This window comes from Lepus europaeus, chromosome 12 (genome assembly GCF_033115175.1).
Source record: "Lepus europaeus isolate LE1 chromosome 12, mLepTim1.pri, whole genome shotgun sequence".
Lineage (NCBI taxonomy): Eukaryota > Metazoa > Chordata > Mammalia > Lagomorpha > Leporidae > Lepus > Lepus europaeus.
The window spans coordinates 71,584,253-71,606,467 of NC_084838.1; the positions used below are offsets into that span (position 1 = coordinate 71,584,253).

The following is a 22,215-nucleotide window of genomic DNA, read 5'->3' on the forward strand; positions in this document are numbered from 1 at the left end:
AAGTGCTTATCACCTAGCTTCACCTTATAACCCAGGAACCAAGTAAGTCAGGTCAGACTGCAGTAATTTGGGATTTATATGCCAGTTTTGATGTGATATGTGAGTAGAGCCAAAAGCTGAATGGAAAGTTCTCCATGAGAGAGAGAGAAAGGTCTTCTTTTTCCATTGGTTCACCCCACAAATGGCCGCTACGGCCGGCGCACTGCGCTGATCTGAAGCCAGGAGCCAGGTGCTTCCTCCTGGTCTCCCACGCAAGTGCAGGGCCCAACCACTTGGGCCATCCTCCACTGCCCTCCTGGGCCACAACAGAGAGCTGGACTGGAAGAGGAGCAACCGGGACAGAATCCGGTGCCCCAACCAGGACTGGAACCCGGGGTGCCAGCACCGCAGGCGGAGGATTAGCCAAGTGAGCCGCGGTGCTGGCCATAAGCCGTTGTTTTCTATCTGTCTTATTTTCCCTGCTCTGTTCTATGATGATTTTCCTGTTGGATAGTTAACATCTTTTCCTCATTCAGGGCAGCAGTTTGGTTTTTTCTCCGCTGTCCTTCCATCTGTGCAACATCTATTGTGGAACTCAGGACTTCCAGCATGGTCTAGTAGTTTAGTGCATGGGCTTATTTAGTGTGATGTCTAGCCACTCCCTTTCTAGTTCCTTGCTGTGTTGCCTTGAGTAAGTGACTTAACCTCTAGGAGTCTCAATTGACTCATCTGTAGGAGGGGGAGATCAGAGTTTCAGTCATCTAGTCTGACGTTTCTATCAGTAAAATGGTCAGAGCTTGGATATGACTCTTCTGTATGAAAGCAATGAATCAGTATGTCATCAGTATTGTTTCAAACCCTAGAAGAATTTTTTTCTGCTTTCAGTTCAATTTGTAGGAATAAGTTTCTCACCCTCAGAGGAATCACAAACCCAAATACCAGTCAGGGTCAGGCAAGTGAATAGGTATAGCTATTTGAATAATTTGCTTATAAAATATTGGCAGTTAAAAATTTTGTTTTGTCATCTCTCTGAGTCAAACGCATCCTGTCTATGGGAATCTAATGTACTTCACAGGAGGCCATTTTCCAAATATATCCCTTTCATACTCTGTTGTGCTTTCCCAGGCAGTTTATTGGGAGTTGGTAAGAATTACTTTAAAGGTAAATTTAATTTTTAAAGGGAATTTCTTTCTTGCAAATGTTTGATTTCACACAGTGGGTATCAAAAAGTATGGGTCATGTACCAAAGAGGCTGTGTAGACTGCTCTGTGATACAGTGTATGGATATACAAACTAGCCTTGGTAAAATTCCCAGCCAGTTCTTGGTGAAATAGGGAATTATAGTGTGAGAGACTCCCTGTGAGAAAGTCAGCTACTTTTGATTTTGCATTTTAAAGGGTAAACCACAATGGGCAAGCCTGTCTTTCTCATCTGTATCCTAAATTGACAAATACCATTAAGCCAGCTTGGAGGTGCAAGAGAGACTCCAGAAACCTTGCTGGAGAGGGCATCTAACATTTGGTTCATTCCTTAGTCCTTGCAGAAAAGCTCCTCTGCTATAGCACACATGGCATGGACAGCCTTTAAGTACAGAATGAGTGAAAGGACATTTCTTTCGCAGTTTTGTTTTTGGTGGGGCAGGGGGTGGGGATTTGGGTGTTTTCACCTACCTTCTTCTGCAATGAAAGAGGAGAAAGAGGCACAGATAGGGTTCCTGGTTTGTGTATTGTCTCTCAAAGTTTTGAGAAATGTTGGTTCCCCTGTAATCTTAATAAGGTAAGACTTTTGTGTAGGAAATACTATCATTCTCATAATTCTTAGGCATATCTGTGATATTAATGCTAGTGCAGAGGGGTGTGTGTGTGTGTGTGCATGCGTGCATGTACAGTGTCACACTTTTAAAAACTAGCCAACATGTTGGAATTTTCAGCTTCCATTAGAAAATTGGAAGAACTAGAATCTGCAGATTTGCTTTCCACATATCTCCAATATCCCAGAGCTGAACATGAGCTGACCTGCATTAATGGCTATTAGACACAGTCTCCATTCTTTTTATTTTGTTAGCCCCTAGCTACCTCCCTCTGTGTGCCTGACGTTCCTTACCTGTGAATGAAGATTATAATACTAACTACCTTGACTTGTTACACAAATTAATTTATGTATGAATTAACATGTAAAGCACTTAGAAGAGACCTGAGCATATGTGAAATAATCAAAGCTATCTGTTACTGCTATACCTTACCTACTAAAGTGTATTATATTGTGGAAAGGTTTCACAAAATAAAATTCAGTCACCTAAAGAGATTCCAGTCTAAAAGCCTACCAAAAAAATGAAGCACAGATTTAAAGTGAAACAAGCTCAGTTCTGAGCCTACTCCTGTCCAACTTCAGTTTCTTAACCTCTCTGGGCTTAGATTCCTCAAATGAAATAAGACTAGATCTGATGTTTTCAGAGCTCTGTTTCTAAAACTGAATGCGATGATATCAAGTTTGGGTAAAGAAACACCAGAAGAGGTATTGCTGTGACAGAAGATGCTGAGAGAGGTTAATTTTCTCTTTGAAAGAACAAAATTCCTAAGAGAAAATTAATGTTCATGATTATTCTTTACAACTTTAAACCTTGGTGCGGTATTTTTCCTATACTACCTGAGATAAAACTTGCTTTTACTCTAGGAAAGAAAATTAGATTTCTGGTCTCCACTCATTGGCAGAGAGACACATTTATTTTATTGAAAGTGTAAATAGCAAAAGGAGGTGTCAAGGCCAGGAAGCCTGAAAAGGTATGCTTGTTAGAGTAAGAGCAGCAAAAATGTAACCCTGTTACATAAGAAATGAAGTGAAAACTATGGCATGTTGAATTGTGAATGAGAAATAGTCAAATGTCATGTTTTTGTTTACAAGTCTCATGTATGTGATGTGATACTGAGTAGTCATCCTCATCTTTCAAAAATGTTAAGCACTATTGATAATTGGCCATCATTGTGTGAGAATATAATTGAATTTTTTTCATACCGTATCCTACCACAAGTGGAGAAAATTATTAAATTTGATCCTTCAGTTATGTTTGGGACATACATTAATATTTATTTTAGATCACTCAGTAGTATGCTGGAAAAAAATTTTATAGATGATTTATTCTAAAATGTGGTCCTCCAGTAACATCCTGCTAGCCTATAAAAATATCTAGAAATTGAAGTTCATGACATATTTGCATCCATATAGGGTTTGTGTTCTAAGAATTAATAACTTGATAGGATTTTGGACCATAGTCTGTAAAGAGATCGAGACCATTTATAACAGATAATACTAAGGATGGAAGCTTTCAATTAGATCTAACCTTTGTGGTCTCAGAATAAGAAGTGCAAATGGATACTTAAAAAATGTGGATTAGTAATTTTCTGTTTAAAAAGTGGTCAAAGTGACTGCATAATCATTCATGGGCAGTATTTTGGAATGAGAGGTATTACAAGGATTGAAAGTATAGAATATTAAAACAAATCTAGAGAAAGTGATCACGCAAGGGAAACAGTCTGAACTTTATTTTTGTGTTAATGTGTTTCAGAGACCATCATGCAGACATCAGAGACCGGGTCGGACACAGGTTCGACAGTGACTTTACAAACATCTGTGGCTAGTCAAGCAGCAGTGCCTACGCAGGTGGTGCAGCAGGTACCAGTACAACAGCAGGTAAGGAGCTGCTGTTCTCGGTGAAGAAGCTGTTACTTTCATTGTGTGATTGTCTAACACAGCTATATACAAAGATTATGTGGACTTTCTTGCCTTATGGTGTGCTAAGGTTGGCATAGTTCAATTCTTAGTTAATTTAGCAAATGTTGAGAATTTTCTGGGTGTGCCAGTTTCTTTGTGTTAGGTTATAGGTGAATACTCAAACTATATCTCCATTCTGAAATATCATCTTTAGTATAGGAAAGTTATTTTTTCTGACTTGACCACTCTACAAGGTTTTCTGTTTCTCTTTTCTTCCCCCCTTCCCACCCTAGCAATCACAATGTTCTGCTCCTTTCACATTGAACTATTAATATCAATACTTTCATAATAATACTGCTCACAATTAGTACTCAGTAGAGGAAAGGATGCATGCATTTTTTTGAGTAGGAATTTTTGCCTTTGTGGTGTTTAAGAAAATACCCTCACTTTAAGTTGCTGATGATTACTATTTAATGCAAATAAAGTTATCTGAAAGGTCTGGAGATCTGAGTCATCCCATTGAGAAACTTGGGAATGAATTCATTATCAGATGCTTACTAGAGGTCTTATTCATACTCATGGCAGTTGGTTTGTTCTGGACAGATACTGACAAAATAATGCTGTTCATGCAAGTTAGTGGTTGTGTGTGTGGATTGTGAATGCATTGGACTGTCATAAGAACGTGAGTGAGAAAGATTGTATGTCAAATAGCTCTTGAAACTCAAGGTTTGCCTGTATTTTCTCAGAATCTAGGACAGTCTTTATTCAATTGTAAATAAGTCTTTAGGAAGAGGAATATCTTTTCATAAGTGATAGTTGGAATGATTCAGGCAGTAATCAGTATATAAGAATTGGTTTGGTCAGGATAGTGCTATAATCCCAGGGAAGTCTGACTTTTTGAGTTAATAAAGACTCCTGAAGTTAATTTTTTTTTTCTTAAATCTTAACACACTCATATCTGGTCTCTACCTTACGTACACACACAATTTCCCCTCCTTCATGCTCCAAGTTTGTTAAGATTGAACCACACATGATTTTGATTTACAAAATAACTTCATATGTTTCAGTCTATTAGTTATATTTCATATCTTTGTTATTATTTTTTCTTTTTCTGTGTTCAACAATGAGTATCTCAAAAAACGTGTTTTAAAAGTCTCTGGTATTATTGATACCATCACCAATTCCATGATTTCCTATCATCCTAAATCAAGTAAAGGATGATTTGGTTATTGTTGTATGTGCCCACTTTTAAAAATATGACAGTCTGTGAATATTAAGGAAATGTTGAAAAGTTAAATTCACTCTGGTTTGGTTTTCCTCTGTGTGGAAGAATTGCCTTGAAAATGCCTATGTATAAAAGTGAAGTAGAGATAGTGATCCTATCTCCAGAAAGCACCTCTGGAGACTTCAAAAGGTCTGTGGTACACATCTTACTCTGTCCGTAACTATCTTTTCTTCCTTCCTGTATCCCTCCTTTCCACCTTCTCTTCTATTTTTAAAAACAGTTGTATTTTTATTAAATTTGCATATCATTCCATATTTACTACAGGTCTTTTATAATGCATACAAAATGTACAAAGAGTCAAATAAATCAGCAAGATTTGTCAGTTCTTTTTTTTGACAGGCAGAATTAGACAGTGAGAGAGAGAGAGACAGAGAGACAGAGAGAAAGGTCTTCCTTCCGTTGGTTCACCCCCCAAATGGCCACCACAGCCGGTGCACTGTGCCGATCCGAAGCCAGAAGCCAGGCGCTTCCTCCTGGTCTCCCGTGCAGGTGCAGGGCCCAAGCACTTGGGCCATCCTCCACTGCCTTCCCGGGCCACAGCAGAGAGCTGGACTGGAAGAGGAGCAACTGGGACTAGAACCCGGGATGCCTGCTCTGCAGGCAGAGGATTAGCCTAGTGAGCTGCAGCACTGTCCAAGATTTGTCAGTTCTTAACTGCACTTCTGATCCCATAAAGAGGCACTACCTCTTCTAACTTGATATTTTGGTAATTACCTCCATGTACTTAAAAATAGAATATTTACCTTACGAATTTTTTTAAAATTTTAAGCATTATCTTAGCATGCTTCTCTTTTATTCCTCTTAGAAACCTTTTATTTAAGGTATATGAACTTCCCCAATTTCATAAATACAACTCTAGGAACATAGTAATTCTCCCCACCCTACTTGCCCTCTCACCCACACTCCTGTTCTTCTTCCTCCTTCCTTTCCTTTTCCCATTCTTATTTTTTACTAAGATCTATTTTCAATTAACTTTATACACATGATTATAATAAGTAAAAAATTTAAAAAATAGTGTGATAAATGTTCCTCAATATTCGAGACAAGGGCTGTTCAAAGTCATCACATCACAAAATTTTACTTGTATAGATTACCTTTTAGGTGCTCTATTAGTTAACACAGATCAGGGAGAACACATAGTATTTGTCCTTTTGGAACTGGCTTATTTCACTAAGTATATTTTCTAGTTACATCCATTTGCTGCAAACGATAGGATTTTTAATTTTTTTTTTTTTACTGCTGTGTAGTGTTCCATAGTATGCATATCCCATAATTTCTTTATCCAGTCTTCAGTTGATGGACTTTTGCTTTGGTTCCATATCTTAGTTATTTTGAGTTGAGCTGCAATAAACATAGGGATGCAGATAACATTTTGTATGCTGATTTCATTTCCCTTGGGTAAATTCCCAAGAGTGCGATGGCTGGGTCCTATGGTATGTCTATATTTAGATTTCTGAGGTATCTTCATACTGTCTTCCACAGTGGCTTGACCAGTTTACATTCCCACCAACAGTGAATTAGGGTACCTTTTTATTCACATCCTTGTCAACATTTGTTGTTTGTTGATTTCTGTATGAAATCCATTCTAATGGGGGTGAGGTGAAACCTCATTGTGGTTTTGATTTGCATTTCCCTGATGGCTAGTGATCCTGAGCAGTTTTTCATGTGTCTATTGGCCAGTTGGATTTCCTCTTTGGAAAAATGTCTGCGCAACTTTGCCAATTTCTTCACTGGATTGTTTGTTTTGTTGTTGTTGAGTTTTATATATTTCTGTTATTAGTCCTTTATCAGTTCCATAGTGTGCAAATATTTTCTCCCACTCTGTTGGTTGCCTCTTTGCTGATTTTTTTTTTCTACCATGTGGAAGCTTCTCAATTTGATGTAATCCCATTTGTCAATTTTGGCTTTGATTGCCTATGCCTCTGGGGCTTTTCCAAGAACTCTTTGCCTATGTCAATGTCTTTCAGGGTTTCCCTAATGTTTTGTAGAAATTTAATGGTATTGGATCATAGATTTAGGTCTTTGATCCATTTTGAGTGAATTTTTGTGTAAGGTGTAAGGTAGGAGTCTTCTTTCATAGTTCTGCATGTGGACATCCAGTTTTCCCAGCACCGTTTCTTGAAGAGACTGTGCTTGCTCTAAGGATTTATTTTAACTCCTTTGTTAAAGATAATAAGTTGGTTGTAGATGCGTGGGTTGATTTCTGGAGTTTCTGTTTTGTTCCATTGTTCTATCCATCTGTTTTTGTGCCAGTTCCAGGCTGTTTTGGTTATAATTGCCCTGTAGTATGTCTTGAAATCTGGTATTGTGATGCCTCTGGCTTTGTTTTTGTTGTATAAGTTTGCTTTAGCTATTTGGGGTCTCGTGTTTCCATATGAATTTCAGCATCATTTTTTCTATATCTGAGAGGAATGTCCTTCATATTTTGATTGGTATAGCATTGAATCTGTAAGTCACTTTTGGTTGTATGGACATTTTGATGATATTGATTCTTCCAATCCATGAATGTGGAAGATTTTTTTTCCATTTTTTTGTGTCTTCTTATCTTTCTTTCTTTAATGTTTTGTAATTCTCATTGTAGAGATCTTTGGTGTCGTTGGTTAAATTTGTTCCAAGGTATTTAAGTTTTTGTGCAGCTACTGTGAATGGAATTGATTTTAGGAGTTCTTTCTCAGCCGTGGCATTTTCTGTGAATACAGAGGCTATTGATTTCTGTGTATTGATTTTATATCCTGCCACTTTACCAAACACTTTTATGAGTTCCAATAGCCTCTCAGAGGATTCTTTTGGAATATATATATATATATATATATATATACACACACACACATATATATAATCAAGTCATCTGCAAATAGGGATTTTTTGACTTCCTCCTTCCCAGTTTATATCCCTTTGATTTCTTTTTCTTGCTTTATGGCTCTGGCTAAAACTTTCAGGACTATATTGAAAAACAGTGTTGAGAGTGGGCATCCTTGTATGTTTCTGGAACTTAGTGGGAATGCTTCCAACTTTTCCCTTTCAATATAGGACACTGGCTATTGGTTTATCATAAATTGCCTTGATTGTGTTGAGGAATGTTCCTTCTATACCCAGTTTTCTTATGGTTTTCATCATGAAAGGATATTGTATTTTATCAAATGCATTTCTGCATCTATAGAGATAATCATATGGTTTCTGGTCTTCATTTTGTTAATGTGATGTATCACATTGATTGATTTGCGAATGTTGAACCATTCCTGTATACCAGGGATAAATCTCACTTGGTCTGGGTGAATAATCTTTCTGATGGGTTGGTGGAATCTGATGTATTGGTGGAATTGATTGACTAGAATTTTTTGTTGAGGATTTTTGCGTCTATGTTCACCAGGTAAATTGGTCTGTAGTTCTCTTTCTCTGTTGTATCATTTTCAGGTTTAGGAATTAAGGTGATGCTGGCATCACAGGAGGCATTTGGGAGTATTCCCTCCTTTTCAATTGTTTTGAATAGCTTGAGAAAAATTGGAGTTCTTTAAATGCCTAATAGGATTCAGCAGTGAAGCTATATGGTCTTGGGCATGCTTCTCTTGTAACCCCACATACACATTTACCCTTCCCATCCCTTGTTTTAATATTTGTGCTTGAACTATATTAATTTTTTTCAAAAATATTTTTTGAAAAACAAAGTTACAAATAGCAAGAGGGAGGTAGAAAAGGGGAGAGAGAGAGAGAGAGAGAGAGAAAGATCTTCCATCTGTTGGTTCACTTCTGAAATGGCTGCAGTAGCCAGGACTGGGCCAGACTGAAGCTGGGAGCCTGAAATTCCATCCTGGTCTTCTAAATGGGTGGCAGGGTCCCAAGCTGTTGGGCCATCTTCCTCTCCTTTCAGAGATGAGGTAGCAGGGTGCTAGATTGGAAGTAGAGCAGCCAGGACTCCAACCGGCTATATGGAATGCCAACGTTCTGCGCAGTGGCTTAACTTGCTGTGCCATAATGTTGGCCCCTATATGAAATCTTTAATGTATAAAAATAGTTTCACATGTACTGATGTAGGATTGATATTTAGTGCTTATACTACCATGATACATAAATGCAATTCAAATGTAGCCATCTGGTAAGCTAGGCTTGCCTTACTTTCATGGAAAACTCATTTTCCTTGGCCTGAATGGTTATATTTCTTCTAGCTTTCAGGATTGCTGTGGACAAATCAAATAGCATTTTGATTTCTAATTCTTTGTATGTAACCTGTATATTTGATATGTTTTAAATCCAAGTTCCTTGACATTTTAGTACTCTGTGCTTGGTGTGGCTTATGTTCATACGTTGTGTTGGAACTTTGAAGGCCCTTTTTGGTCTGAGAATTCTTGTTTCCTTAGTTCTGGGAAACTTTCTCAGTTTTTGTGTTTATGATCACCTCTCCTGTGTTTGTTTGGTTCAGCTTTCATTTTCATCTTCCAGACCGTTAATATTCTTAATTTATGCTATTGTATTTTGTATCCTCAAAACCGAGAAATTCCCAGGATGTTCCCTTTTTTTAAAGGTTTATTTATTTATTTGAAAGAGAGAGACAGACAGACAGACATCTTCCATCCACTGGTTCACTCCTCAAATGGCCACAATAGCTGGGACTGGGCTTCATCTGGGTCTCCCACGTGGGTGCAGGGACCCAAGCACTTGGGCCAATTTCTGTTGCTTTCCCAGGTGCATAAGTAGGGAGCCAGACTGAAAGTGGGACAGTCGAGAATTGAGCTGACATCCATTTGGGATGCTGGTGTGGCAGGTGGCAGCTTTAGCCATTATACCACAATGCCGACCCCAGTGTTCTAGTTTATAATGTATTATTTCATGGCTCTCTGAAGATGTTAATTAAAAAATTGTTGAAGATTTGTTTTCCTTACATAGTCTGTTTCTTTCAAGGTTCTCTTCTTTCTTCTTTGTGTTAAAACTATTCTTCTGTATTTCAAAATGTGAGTATTAGAGGTTGATTTGGGGGACTGGCATTGTGGTGCAGTGGGTTAAGCCATTGCCTGTGACACTGGCATCCCATATGGGCAGCAGTTCAAGTCCTGGCTGCTCCACTTATCATCTAGCCAGATGCTGATGCACCTGGGGAGGCAGCAGAAGATGGCCCAAATTCTTGGGTCCCTGCTACCCATGAGGGAATGCTAGGTGGATTTTCGGGCTCATGATTTTGTCTTGGCCAAGTCCCAGCCATTGTAGCCACTTTGAGAGTGAACCAGCAGATGGGATATCACCCTCTGTGTCTCTCTCTCTCTGTAACTCTGTTTCAAATAAATACATAAGTCTTTAAAAAAGAACTTAGCTTGTAGTACATGAGTTGGTCTTGTTGGCTTCAGAATAGTGTCATCTGACTGGACTTTTTAATTAGGAACCCTCTGTTCTTCGATAATTTTGTTTCTTTATCCTCAGCTGGTCATATTTTAAAAATTTTTTAAAAATTGAGAGGCAGAGAGAGACATAGACAGAAAGAGAGCAAGCTCTTACTTTCTGGATCATCCCCTTGATGTGTATGATGGCTAGGACTGAGCTGGGGCTGAAGCTATGAGCCAGGAGCACAATGCAGGTCTCTCATGTAGATGGCAGGACCTCAGTTCCTAGAATCATCACTACCACTTTCCAGGGTCTGTACTGGTAGGAAACTGGAGTCAGGAGCCTGAGCAGGTAATCTAACTGGGGTATTCTGATGTAGTACTTGGACATGTTAACCCCCAAGCTAAATGCCTGCCCTGGTCATGTTTTTAAATATGTTTCCCAACTTCATGCTTTGTGAGTCAGTACTTGGCTGCTATGTAGGCAAGCAAGTTGGATATTACAATAGTACATTTAGCTTTCTCTTTTTCATATGATATGACCTATGCTTGGTCTTCTTTAGTGCAGGAATTAAAACAAAGAATACACTTCCAAACTTTTAAGAGTTAGGGAAGGCCAATCACTTCCTACATGGATAGAATCTGAATTGTTTCTTAAGTGAAATCACTTTTTATATTAAATATCTATATTAAAAACAAAAAAAATGTTTCTGAGCAACGTAAAATTAGTCCAGCAACCATCAATAGATTACACACACACACACACACATACACATACACACACTTCATTCTTGTCCTTATGAAAAATAATCTCCAGTATATTTGGAGCACAATTTGGAAAACATATGGCTCCCCCCAGCCTCCACAAGAGCCATATTTTTCATTTCCTCAAATTAGCTGTTTCCACTGGGACATTCAAGGCAGGTGATACCCTACATTCCTTTACACCAAACAAAGAAGGTGAGAATTTTCATTTTCTTTTTGTGAACACAGTGTTTTATATCACATAGTTGGTTAGTGTGATATTTGCCTAGAGACACATGTTAGGTTCTCCTTCCAGGCTTTTTGGAAGGATTTTTTTTCTCTGTTGTCATTTTATTTATTTTGTTTCTACTAGAACTGTATAGTTTGAACCACTCTAGTGCATTCTTATGGTGTCCTGTGGATATAAATTGCCTATACTGATAAGATTTGTGCTATAGTGATTTCTTACTGCTCTGATATGCCTATATTGCTCTAATTGTTAATGTGCTGATGTTATCTACAAACTGTAGCAGATGCCTTTAAAAGCATCTAGCTTTTGTTACCCACTCATGATGGGTATTCAGTCATGGTGTTGATGTCAAAGATGGTTACTTCTGTTGATTCGGTGTTTCCTCGTAACCTTACTTTGGCCATTTCATTTTGGCATAAAGAGAAAACTCAGTAGCTAATTTCTTTTTAAGAAACATGAAATTATGTCTATTGGAATGTTGAGAAACCAAAAGAAATAAAGATTATATTACTATACATTTTTTCATAAAAGCCTTGAAAGTTCTAATTTCACATCAAATGAACTGTTGATTTTCAAATAATTTATATGATAATCACTTATTTTATATGATCTCAAATATCAAATTTCCACCTTTCTTTCAAGAATATGGTTCATGAATGGAGAATTGTGAGCCATCAAGTCTTGTTTTATAATACCATATCAAATTTCCTACTTTATATAAAATTTAATTATAAAAATGTCATAGTGTTAGCTTTTAAATATATTATTGGCCAATTCAATGAAATCTATTAAAGTATTCCTGTTCAATATTTTGAGAAGAACCAGAAAATTTGATATCATTTATTCTGTCTTTTTTGTATAAAGACATTTGGGCTGGTGAATTTCCATAGAATATGACTAGAAATAGAGTATCCCCTTCCCCTTTCTTGAGCGATTGAGAGTTTCATGTAGATTAATGAATTCTGATGAGTGTTTTACACAGCTGTTAAGATAATGCTTGGGATATTTACATCCCATATCAGCATGCCTGGATTTGAGTCCCAACTTCACTTCCTATTCCAGATGTCTGCTAACACATACCCTGGGAGGCAGCAGGTGATGTCTCAAATAGTTGCGTCCTTGCCACCCATGTGGGCAACTTTGGATTGAGGTCCAGGCTCCTGGCTTTAGCCTGACCTCAGCAGTTGTTGGTATTTGATAATTGAACCAGCATAGAGAATCAATTTCTCTATGTTTTGTGTTTGTGTCTCTTCCTTTAAATAAAACAAACAAAGTTTTAACAATCTATAAAAAGGAAAAGGAAAATGTCTTCCTAATATTCCATAGCCAACTGAAATTGTTTTTGTTTGTTTGTTTCTTTTTTCAGAATAGTACCTTGATGGAAATAAGAATTTTTACTTTTTTACTTTTGGGCTCCAGGTAGCCCAGGAATACTGCTAATACTGCTAAAGCATGGAGGATAATTCCTAAACCATCTTGAATCGAGACTCCAAGATATTTTTCTCCCTTTCACGGGTTTCTCAGTTTTAATTTACTTTTGCTACTATAGTTTTGGCTCTTTTTACTGTATCTGACTGCCTTATGTTTTCCTTAAAGAAGGGTATAAATCTTTTTCTACCAAAATGAGTGTGTTGTCTCTGTTTTGCTTCTTCTAAACATTACATCTCAGAGACAGTGAAGCCCTGGGGATCAGGGACTTCCCTTGAGGTCAAAGAAACATATTTACAAAGCAGAGTTCAATTCTGTCGTAATTCTTTCATTATAGAAGACTGTAATCTACCTTCTGCAGGTATTTGGCTTGTTTCTAGTGTGTTTGAGTTTTTAATTGGGACATTTGAAAACTTTTTTTTGGTGATAAACATTCATTTCAAGATTATAATCAGGAAAGAACCTTTATTTTTATGTCAATCACCTAAACAGTCAGAGACCCTTCATAATTTGAGCTGAGTAGAATAGCTATATGGTTATATTGTTTCTTTTCAGTTGGTATCAGTCTATCACATAGTCAGCATTTCTGCGTGAACAATGATATATCTTTCGAATCTATCTCTGTGATCAGTAGATAAATCACACTTCTTTGGGGAATGGATCCAACCGGAGTTGTGAATTAGGTTGTGTCAAAAGGGTAAATTTCAAGGAGAGTGACTTGTAAATGAATCCTCTCTAATATTTCTATGTATTGTGGTAGTGTATAAAATGATGCATGCCTTCATCTTTGGGAAACTGATTCTAGGACTTCAGGTTTAATATGAGTACTCCTCGGATCCTCACATTCTTTAGGCCACAACTTCTATACTGGGCCATTTCTGCTGTCCCATGTTTGCCATATTCCTGCTGATAGAGCATCACAACCAAAGAGAAACCACAGGAAATAATATGAAGTATAATGATGGGAGTTATTTTGGTGAAGGTAATCAATAATGATTTTTTACAAATTGTCTAGAGTATGTTAAATCCAAAACAGAATATTCTATTGGGTCAAAGTGTGAGCAATGGTATCTTAAATGGGTCGGTTTGCTAGTTTGGAGAGCTAAGCCCAACGTAGTGCACTCCATCATTCTTGTCTTTATCTTTTCTTTCTGTTCAGGGTCAAGAGATTTGCTTTCTGCAAACCATGGCTTTGATTGGCATGAATAGAATTCTTTTCATTTGAGACCATTATCTCATATAATCAACTGAAACAAAGACATTTTTTCTCTGGTTTGCTCTTATTTGGGACTTGATTCTCATTGGCTTGATTCCCGGAGGGGACAGTATTCTCATAATCAAGATTATGGCAGACATTTGAAAAGATAAAGTTACATTATAAAGTGAATTCCAGTTGAATGTCTTTAAAAGTAAAAACAATGATTGTAGCTCTTGAAGAGAATATTTATTTTTAGGAGAACTGCTAACTTTTAGTATCCAATATAAAAACATAAAATGTTTCAAAGGACCATGACAATTTGTAAATGAAATAAATCTTTCTGTGCTATTCAATATAAAGGTCCTTTAGTTGACCATTTCTACTGAGGGAATATTTGTAAAAATAAGAACTCTGATATTTGAATAGTTTAGTAGTAGTATTTGATTTTTATGTATAGTGATGTTTAAAAATATTTTCTCATCTGGAGTTAGATCACTGTGATCGGTTCTGTATCTCGTATTTTATTAGAAACATGTCAAGTACTAAGTTAAATGTGGAATTTCAAAAGGAAATATGACATGGTACCTGATTATAGGGAGCCATCTTTTGACTCCCTTTTAAATAGATGAAGTGGATTAGAGTGTCTCTGGAAGAGAAAAGCATGGAAGAGTTCAGAGGAAATGAGACAATTTGTATTGACTGGTGGAGGCAACTTAGGAAGTTAGGGATATGAAAAGTGTTGCACAGGAACCTCTTAGGGGAAGTTCAGTCAGATGGCTAATTTATGATACCTTCACATGTGTCTACCCCCTGCTGTTTCCGTTTCTTCTCTTTCTAATTGACTTCTTTTTTTAGGTATTCCTCCATTGTAGTTTTCCTGAAGAGGCATTTGTCTACCATATCTTCCTCTTTTGTCTGACTAGTTCCTATTCATAATAAAAAGAGATACTGCCCAATAAATACTGGCAAACCATATAACTTTGGAGAAACCAAATCCAACAATATTCTTTTTTTTAACTTTTATTTAACAAATATAAATTTCCAAAGTACAGCTTATGGATTATAGTGGCTCCCCCCCCATAACTTCCCTCCCACCTGCAACCCTCCCATCTCTCGCTCCTTCTCCCATTCCATTCACATCAAGATTCATTTCCAATTATCTTTATATACAGAAGATCAGTTCAGTATATATTAAGTAAAGATTTCAACAGTTTACACCCACACAGAAACACAAAGTGTAAAGTACTGTTTGAGTACTAGTTATAGCATTAATTCACATTGTACAACACATTATTCTTTAAGACTCTTCCTGGATTTTTCTTTGACACTTGATACTATTGACTGTCATACCTGTCTTCTTCCATGGTTTATGGGCTTCCCTTTTTAGGAATTTTGAGTGCTATTTTTTCAAGAAAATATATTTGGGTGAGATGAAGAGAATATACTTTATAGTTGAAAAGCATGAGTTAAAGTCCTGACTCAACTCTTTCTAGTTTGATGAAATGGGTGAATTATTAACTTTTTTCAGGCTTAGTTCCTTTATCTATAAAATTGGGCTAACAATATATAGGTCATATATAGCTAAAAAGCCAAATGATGGATTAATTAGTTAATTTGTGATAGTAAATGATTATAATAAACCTTTAATAATTTTTTTTTTACTGTCACAGTCATCCTTCAGTGTTCATGGGGCATTTATTTTAAGATCCCACAGGTACCAACATCTGCAGATACTGAAGTCCTTTGATGAAAATGGTGTGGGATTTGCAGTTAGCCTGTACACATCTTCTCTTACACATTAAATTATTTTAATCATCTCTAAATTATTTTTACTAGCTAGTATAAACTGATAATGATGCTATGTAAATAGTTGTTATGCTATATTATTTAGGGAATAATGATTAAAAAACAGTGCATGTTCTGTATGAATATAATTTCTTTTTTAATATTTTTAATATGAGATTGGTTGAATCCACAGAAGTAAACCCCACATATATGGAGGGGTAAGTATTATTTTCATATTCATTATTATTCATAGTAGTAGTAGTAGCAGTAGTAGTATTTTCTGATATTCTAATAGAAAGTGATTTTTTTCTTTTTTCTTTTTTGGAGAGAGCATTGATCCCTCTACTTTAACATTGGGCATTTGATCATCTGTTGCCTTTTTTTTCTAAGATTTATATATTTATTTGAGCGGCAGAGTTATGGAGGAGGGGCAGGAAGATAGGTAGACAGAGGTCTTTGATTTGCTGATTCACTCTCCAGATGGTCGCAATCTGAAGCCAGAATCTAGGAGCTGCTTCTGGGTGTCCCACGTGGGTGTAGTTGCCCAAGGACTTGGGCCTACATAAGCTGCTTTCCCAGGCCATTAGCAGGGAGTTGGATTGGAAGTGGAGTAGCCGGGACACAAATGGGCATCTGTATGGGATTCTGGTATCACAGACAGAGACTTAATCTACTATACCACAGCGCTGGCCCCAACCATCTGTCTTTGTTCTTTCTTTCAAATCACTTATTCCCTGTATTGTAGTCTTAATACCGTTGTAGGTTTTATTTTCTTTACTTCATAAGCACTTGAGTTCCTTCCTTTCATTGAACTAGGTTATGAGTCAGGAGGGCTCAAACTCTAGATCAGAACTGACACCAACTTGATTTGACTTGCAGAGGTTGTATTGATATCTTCCATCATAGATTGACATTGTGGCCAGCATACTGATTAGAGAAAATCCCAGAAGATTCTCAGTAAAGATTGGTGTCTTAGTCTGCTTTGCTACAGCAAAGTACCATCAACTTGAAATTCATTTCTCACAGTTGGGGAGGTTGGGAAGCCCAATGTCAAGGTGTGATCATGTGGTGAAGGTTTTCTGCTATGTCATCTCATGGAAGAAGGTGGAAGAGCAAGGCAGGGCAAGAGCAAAAACACCACCTAACTTGTTTTAATAAGAGGTCCGCATCCATGATAATAACATCAATCAATTCATGAAGGCAGTGTGGCTGACCTAAACATCACTGAACAATCCCCGCTGTCAACAGCATTGCTTTGGGGATTAAGTTTCTAAAGCATGAATTTCGGGGAACACACTCAAGTCACAGCTGTCAGAAATGCCTCCAGTAGTATATATTCATCTCATGATTTAAAATAATTTTGGATTAAATGTGGAATTCTTGTTGAAGACTGTATGAAATCAAGGTAGAAAGCAATATAAAGATACTTCAAAAAGTAATATTAAGATGTACTTAAAAGGTAATTTTGGTGCTAAGAACTTTTGAAACACATGGATAGCTTTTTCATAATACAGATTTTCCATGTAGTTTTTTTTTTATTATTATTTTTATTTTTGACAGGCAGAGTGGACAGTGAGGGAGAGACAGAGAGAAAGGTCTTCCTTTTGCCGTTGGTTCACCCTCCAATGGCCGCCGCGGCCGACGCACCACGCTGATCCGAAGGCAGGATCCAGGTGCTTCTCCTGGTCTCCCATGTGGGTGCAGGGCCCCAGCACTTGGGCCATCCTCCACTGCACTCCCGGGCCATAGCAGAGAGCTGGCCTGGAAGAGGGGCAACTGGGACAGAATCTGGTGCCACGACCGAGACTAGAACCCGGTGTGCCGGCGCCGCTAGGCGGAGGATTAGCCTGTTGAGCCACGGTGCCGGCCTTCCATGTAGTTTTTGAAGTATCCTTGTATATTAATAACACAGCTGGCCTGATTGCAGTTTGATCTAATTAGAAGAGGTTTAAACTATTTATTTAGTTCATCTATTCCAAGAGGCTTCCCAGAATTGTGTTGAAGGAAATGTCTTACAAAGAACTTACTTTGTAAAAGCTTATATAGACTTCTTTTACTTGATTCCACATTTTTGTTTTAGAGATTATAATTTGTTTCCATTAAATATCTAACTTGGTTATCAAGCAATGGACTTTAATGGTTTGCAAAGCTTAATTTGTCCTATAAAAATTTCAACATGAGTAGAAAATGGAAACTTTTAGGGCAGCTGGAACTTTTGTTTACATATAATTCAAACAATTTGGAACTTTTTTTATTTTTTAAAGATTTATTTATTTATTTGAAAGGCAGAGAGAGAGAGAGGTCTTCCATCTGCTGGTTCACTCCCCAGATGGCTGCAATAGCCAGAGCTGTGCTGATCCAAAGACAGGAACTTGGAACTTCTTCCAGGAACTAGGGGCCCAAGGACTTGGGCCATCTTGTACTGCTTTCCTAGGCCATCCCGGAGAGCTGGATTGGAAGTACAGCAGCTGGGACTCAAACCAGTGCCCATATGGAATGCCGGCACTGCAGGCAGCGACTTTACCTGCTACCGCAGCTCTGGCCCCTTGGAACATATTTTAAACAGAGCACCTATTGTCTTGGTCCATTTTATTTGCTATTAAAAAATGCCAAAGGGGACTGGAGCTGTGGCGCAGGTTAATCCTCCGCCTGCAGCACCAGTATCCCATATGGGTGTTAGTTCTAGTCCGGCTGCTCCTCTTCTGATCCAACTCTCTGCTGTGGCCTGGGAAAGCAGTAGAAGATGGCCCTAGTCCTTGGGCCCCTGCACCAGCATGAGAGACTGGGAAGAAGCATCTGACTCTTGGCTTCAGATCAGCGCAGCGGCCATTTGGGGAGTGAACCAGAGGATGGAAGACCTTTCTCTCTGTCTCTCCCCCTGTCTGTAACTCTACCTCTCAAATAAATAAATAAATCTTTTTTTAAAAAATGCCAGGGGCTATGTACTTAATAAAGAAAAGAGATGTATGTAGCTCACAGTTCTGTAGGTCCAGGAGCATAGCACTCACATCTCTTTCTGGTAAGGACTCTTGGTGGTTGGCATCTTGTGATGGGAACACATGGGAGGATGGTTAGGGCTTATCTGTGGAAGAGCACCTGTTTCAGAGGGAACAATAAGAAAGTTCCAGGCTCACTTTGTAACAGTCTACGTTCGAAGTAACCCAGAGCAAGAACTCACTCTGTGAGAAACACATTGACCCCTCTTAGATGCCCCAATACCTATTGACACTGTTACTTTGGGGACCAAGCCTCAACATGAGTTTTGGTGGAGACAAATGATAACACCTTCTCTCATGCCAAAGCAAGTCAGGGAAATTCTTTGTAAAAAAAAATATACATGCAGTCTAACATAGCTAAGCCATTTTGCCATCTGTGTCTGCAAGGGAAACTCAATGACCAAATCAAATTGTTATTTATGGTAGGGGTTGGTCAAAGAGGTTTTCCCAGAGGGAGTGACTTTTAAACTAAGATTGAGGAACAGTTATAACTATAAGGGGGTAAAATAAAGTGTTTGGTTTTCTTTTTTTAAAGGGAAGTGAGTATATACAGACTTGGCATAAAGGCTGGTAGTTTGTGGAGCTGAAACATCGTTGAAAGGGCAGAAGAATCCAATTGGAGCATTTGCTGCAGCAGAATGAGGATGAGGGCAGTGTCATTTCTTGTTTCGCATCCAAGAAGAATTTCCACATCGACAGGGACAGTGAGCAAAGCAAGATTTATTGACAGCAAGAAACCTCCTGCAGCATTTAGGAGTGGGGCTCCAAGGGAGGAGTTGCCAAAGAAGCTGCCCAGTGTCTGCCCTTTATAAACATGAAGTGGCTCTCTCTGATTGGCCCTTTCTGAAAATCAAAGCTAGATTTAACCAATCAAGGGAGGAGCAGAATAACAGCTAATCAGAAGGCAGGGATTACAATCCCGTCTAGCTTTGGTAAAACTAAGTGCAGGTAAGGGGCCTGTCTTCCAACTAGCCTAACAGCCCATCAGCTCACCTGACTCCTTACATCCTCATCTCTTTCAGATTCAGTGGTGAGAGTTGTGGGGGCAGGGCAGGAGTGTTGGGGGAATAGGTTAGGAATCCTGGTGTCTTGACCCTTAAGTCCTGTTTCAGTCTGTAAATAAACAATTTAAATTTTCAATAATGGTCATAATTTTGAACTTGTCACTTTTGGCCAAAGTCTAGTTAAAATGAAATAACAGAGGCTGCCATCTAGTGAGCACCTACCGTTTGCCAGTCCCAGTGCTTAACACACGCATGGCTCAGTATTTCTAAAGCTTAAGAAGTAGGTGGTATTGTTCTTTTCAAATAAGGGAACGGGCTCAAAGGACTTAAATATTTGCTTTGCAGAATGTTATTTGGCCTTGACAGCTTGTTCTTGTATTTGAGAAGTATACTCAGAGCCAGTCCTGACAAAATGAATGTGTGGGATTTTGTGGAGTTGATATTTATTTCTTTCAGGAGTGGGGTGTATTTGTATATCTGTTTAGCAAATTATTCTGTTTTTGCATTTCTTTCATAGAACCAGTAAATACTTGGCAAGTACTTGGTATGCTTTGGAGAAATGTACTAAATAATTCAAAAACTGAGATGCTCTGACTGAATTATTGTGTGTGTGTGTGTGGAGAAAGGACTTGAATCTTGCCTATTCAGCTTCTTCTTGCTGCTAATAGCTCCTGCTATGCCTTGGTGAAACTTGAAGGAATATTTGGAACACAGTTTGAGAATCATCTCTTTTCTTGGATCCATTGGTAGCCAGATGATTTGTTTACCAAAATCCAGGTATAATACTTCTATTAAACCAGCATGTCAGAAGCTGAATTTCAGGGAACACATAATAGATATCTTTTCTATCCACAAAAATGATCAGTTAGTCATTCCTTCTACTGAAGGCAGATTTTAGAAATATACATGCTTTAATGTTTTATTTTATTTATTTTATTTTTTGACAGGCAGAGTGGACAGTGAGAGAGAGAGACAGAGAGAAAGGTCTTCCTTTAGCCGTTGGTTCACCCTCCAATGGCCGCTGTGGCCGGCGTACCGCGCTGATCCGAAGGCAGGAGCCAGGTGCTTCTCCTGGTCTCCCATGGGGTGCAGGCCCCAAGCACTTGGGCCATCCTCCACTGCCTTCCCGGGCCATAGCAGAGAGCTGGCCTGGAAGAGGGGCAACCGGGACAGAATCTGCCGCCCCGACCAGGACTAGAACCCGGTGGGCTGGCGCCACAGGTGCCGGCCACGTTTTATTGTTTTTAAAAGTTTGTGTGGACATCAGTAAAAACCATTTCTAAGAAAGCTCTGAGGGTTCATTTTTTCTGGAGTCTTTGTGAACTGGTAGACTTACTAGTTAAAGCCAATCAGAACCACCCTCTAGGGATGGCACTGTGGTGTAGCGGGTAAAAGCTGCCGCCTGCAGTGCCCGCATCCCAAATGTGTGCCAGTTCAAGTCCTGGCTTTTCCACTTCTGATCCAGCTCTCTTTTATGACCTGGGAAAGCAGTGCAAGATGGCCCAAGCACCCACGTGGAGACCTGGAAGAAGCTCCTGACTCCTGATTTTGAATCGGCGCAGCTCCAACCATTGCAGTCAACTGGGGAGTGAACCAGTAAATGGAAGACCTCTCTCTCTCTCTCTCTCTCTCTCTCTCTCTCTGTGTAACTCTGACTTTCATATTAAATAAATCTTAGGGAAAAAAAAAAAAAAGAACCACCCTCTGTTCTTCTACCTGATTGCTCAGTGCTAAGTCTTATATCTGGTGTTTAACAGATACCTTTTTTCAGCCATTTTTTTTTTTTTAAAGCCAAGAGTCAAACTTATCTGCCTTCTGAAGCCAAGCTCTTAAGCTCTACCCCCAGAGATAAAGCAGTCAGATGAATTTTAACAAGATAAACTGTTAAGTGGTATTAAGCTTCCTGCTATAGCAGTACTAACCATGGCAGTCCCATGACAAAGAACATAATATACTTTATGTCAAGAAGGATTAATTTTAGCTCTGTCAATCACCTTGCATTACCGAGAAGCCCCACAAGTAAAACTAGTGAAGCCAACAAGAGCATTCAGAATATAAAGGGTATTTGAGCAAGATAACTAGCAAAACAACTCAATCCTAGACTCCCTATACACTATTTAAACTCAGACTCTAACTTTGAATATCGTAAATATAGACCCATCAAGAAAGGAAAAAAGGGACAATGGGACAAAATATAGTGGGATGTTAGCAGGCAGGTAATCTGAGGACAGAATACCTGGAAATATTATGTATAATTCTTGTAAATTTTCAAAAAGTCTAAAATTATATTAAAAGAAAAACATTTTAAAATAAGTGGTGTTGGGGCCGGCGCCGTGGCGCACTAGGTTAATCCTCTGCCTGCGGTGCTGGCCTCCCATATCGGCACCGGATTCTAGTCCCGGTTGCTCCTCTTCCAGTCCAGCTCTCTGCTGTGGCCCAGGAAGGCAGTGGAGGATGGCCCAAGTGCTTGGACCCCTGTACCTGCACAGGAGACCAGGAAGAAACTCCTGGTTCCTGGCTTCGGATCGC

At 38.6% G+C, this 22,215-nt stretch overlaps 1 protein-coding gene across 5 annotated transcripts in view; it reads left to right on the plus strand.

The window, feature by feature from the left end:
* Positions 1 to 22,215, plus strand: part of RFX3 (regulatory factor X3) — a 340,737-nt gene that overhangs the window by 133,379 nt on the left and 185,143 nt on the right. For all 5 annotated transcript variants that reach the window (XM_062208334.1, XM_062208338.1, XM_062208333.1 and 2 more), the window contains one exon: positions 3,542 to 3,666. In XM_062208334.1, coding sequence (XP_062064318.1) covers positions 3,550 to 3,666 — 117 coding nt within the window. In that variant the 5' untranslated portion in view covers positions 3,542 to 3,549. The remainder of the gene's footprint in view (positions 1 to 3,541; positions 3,667 to 22,215) is intronic.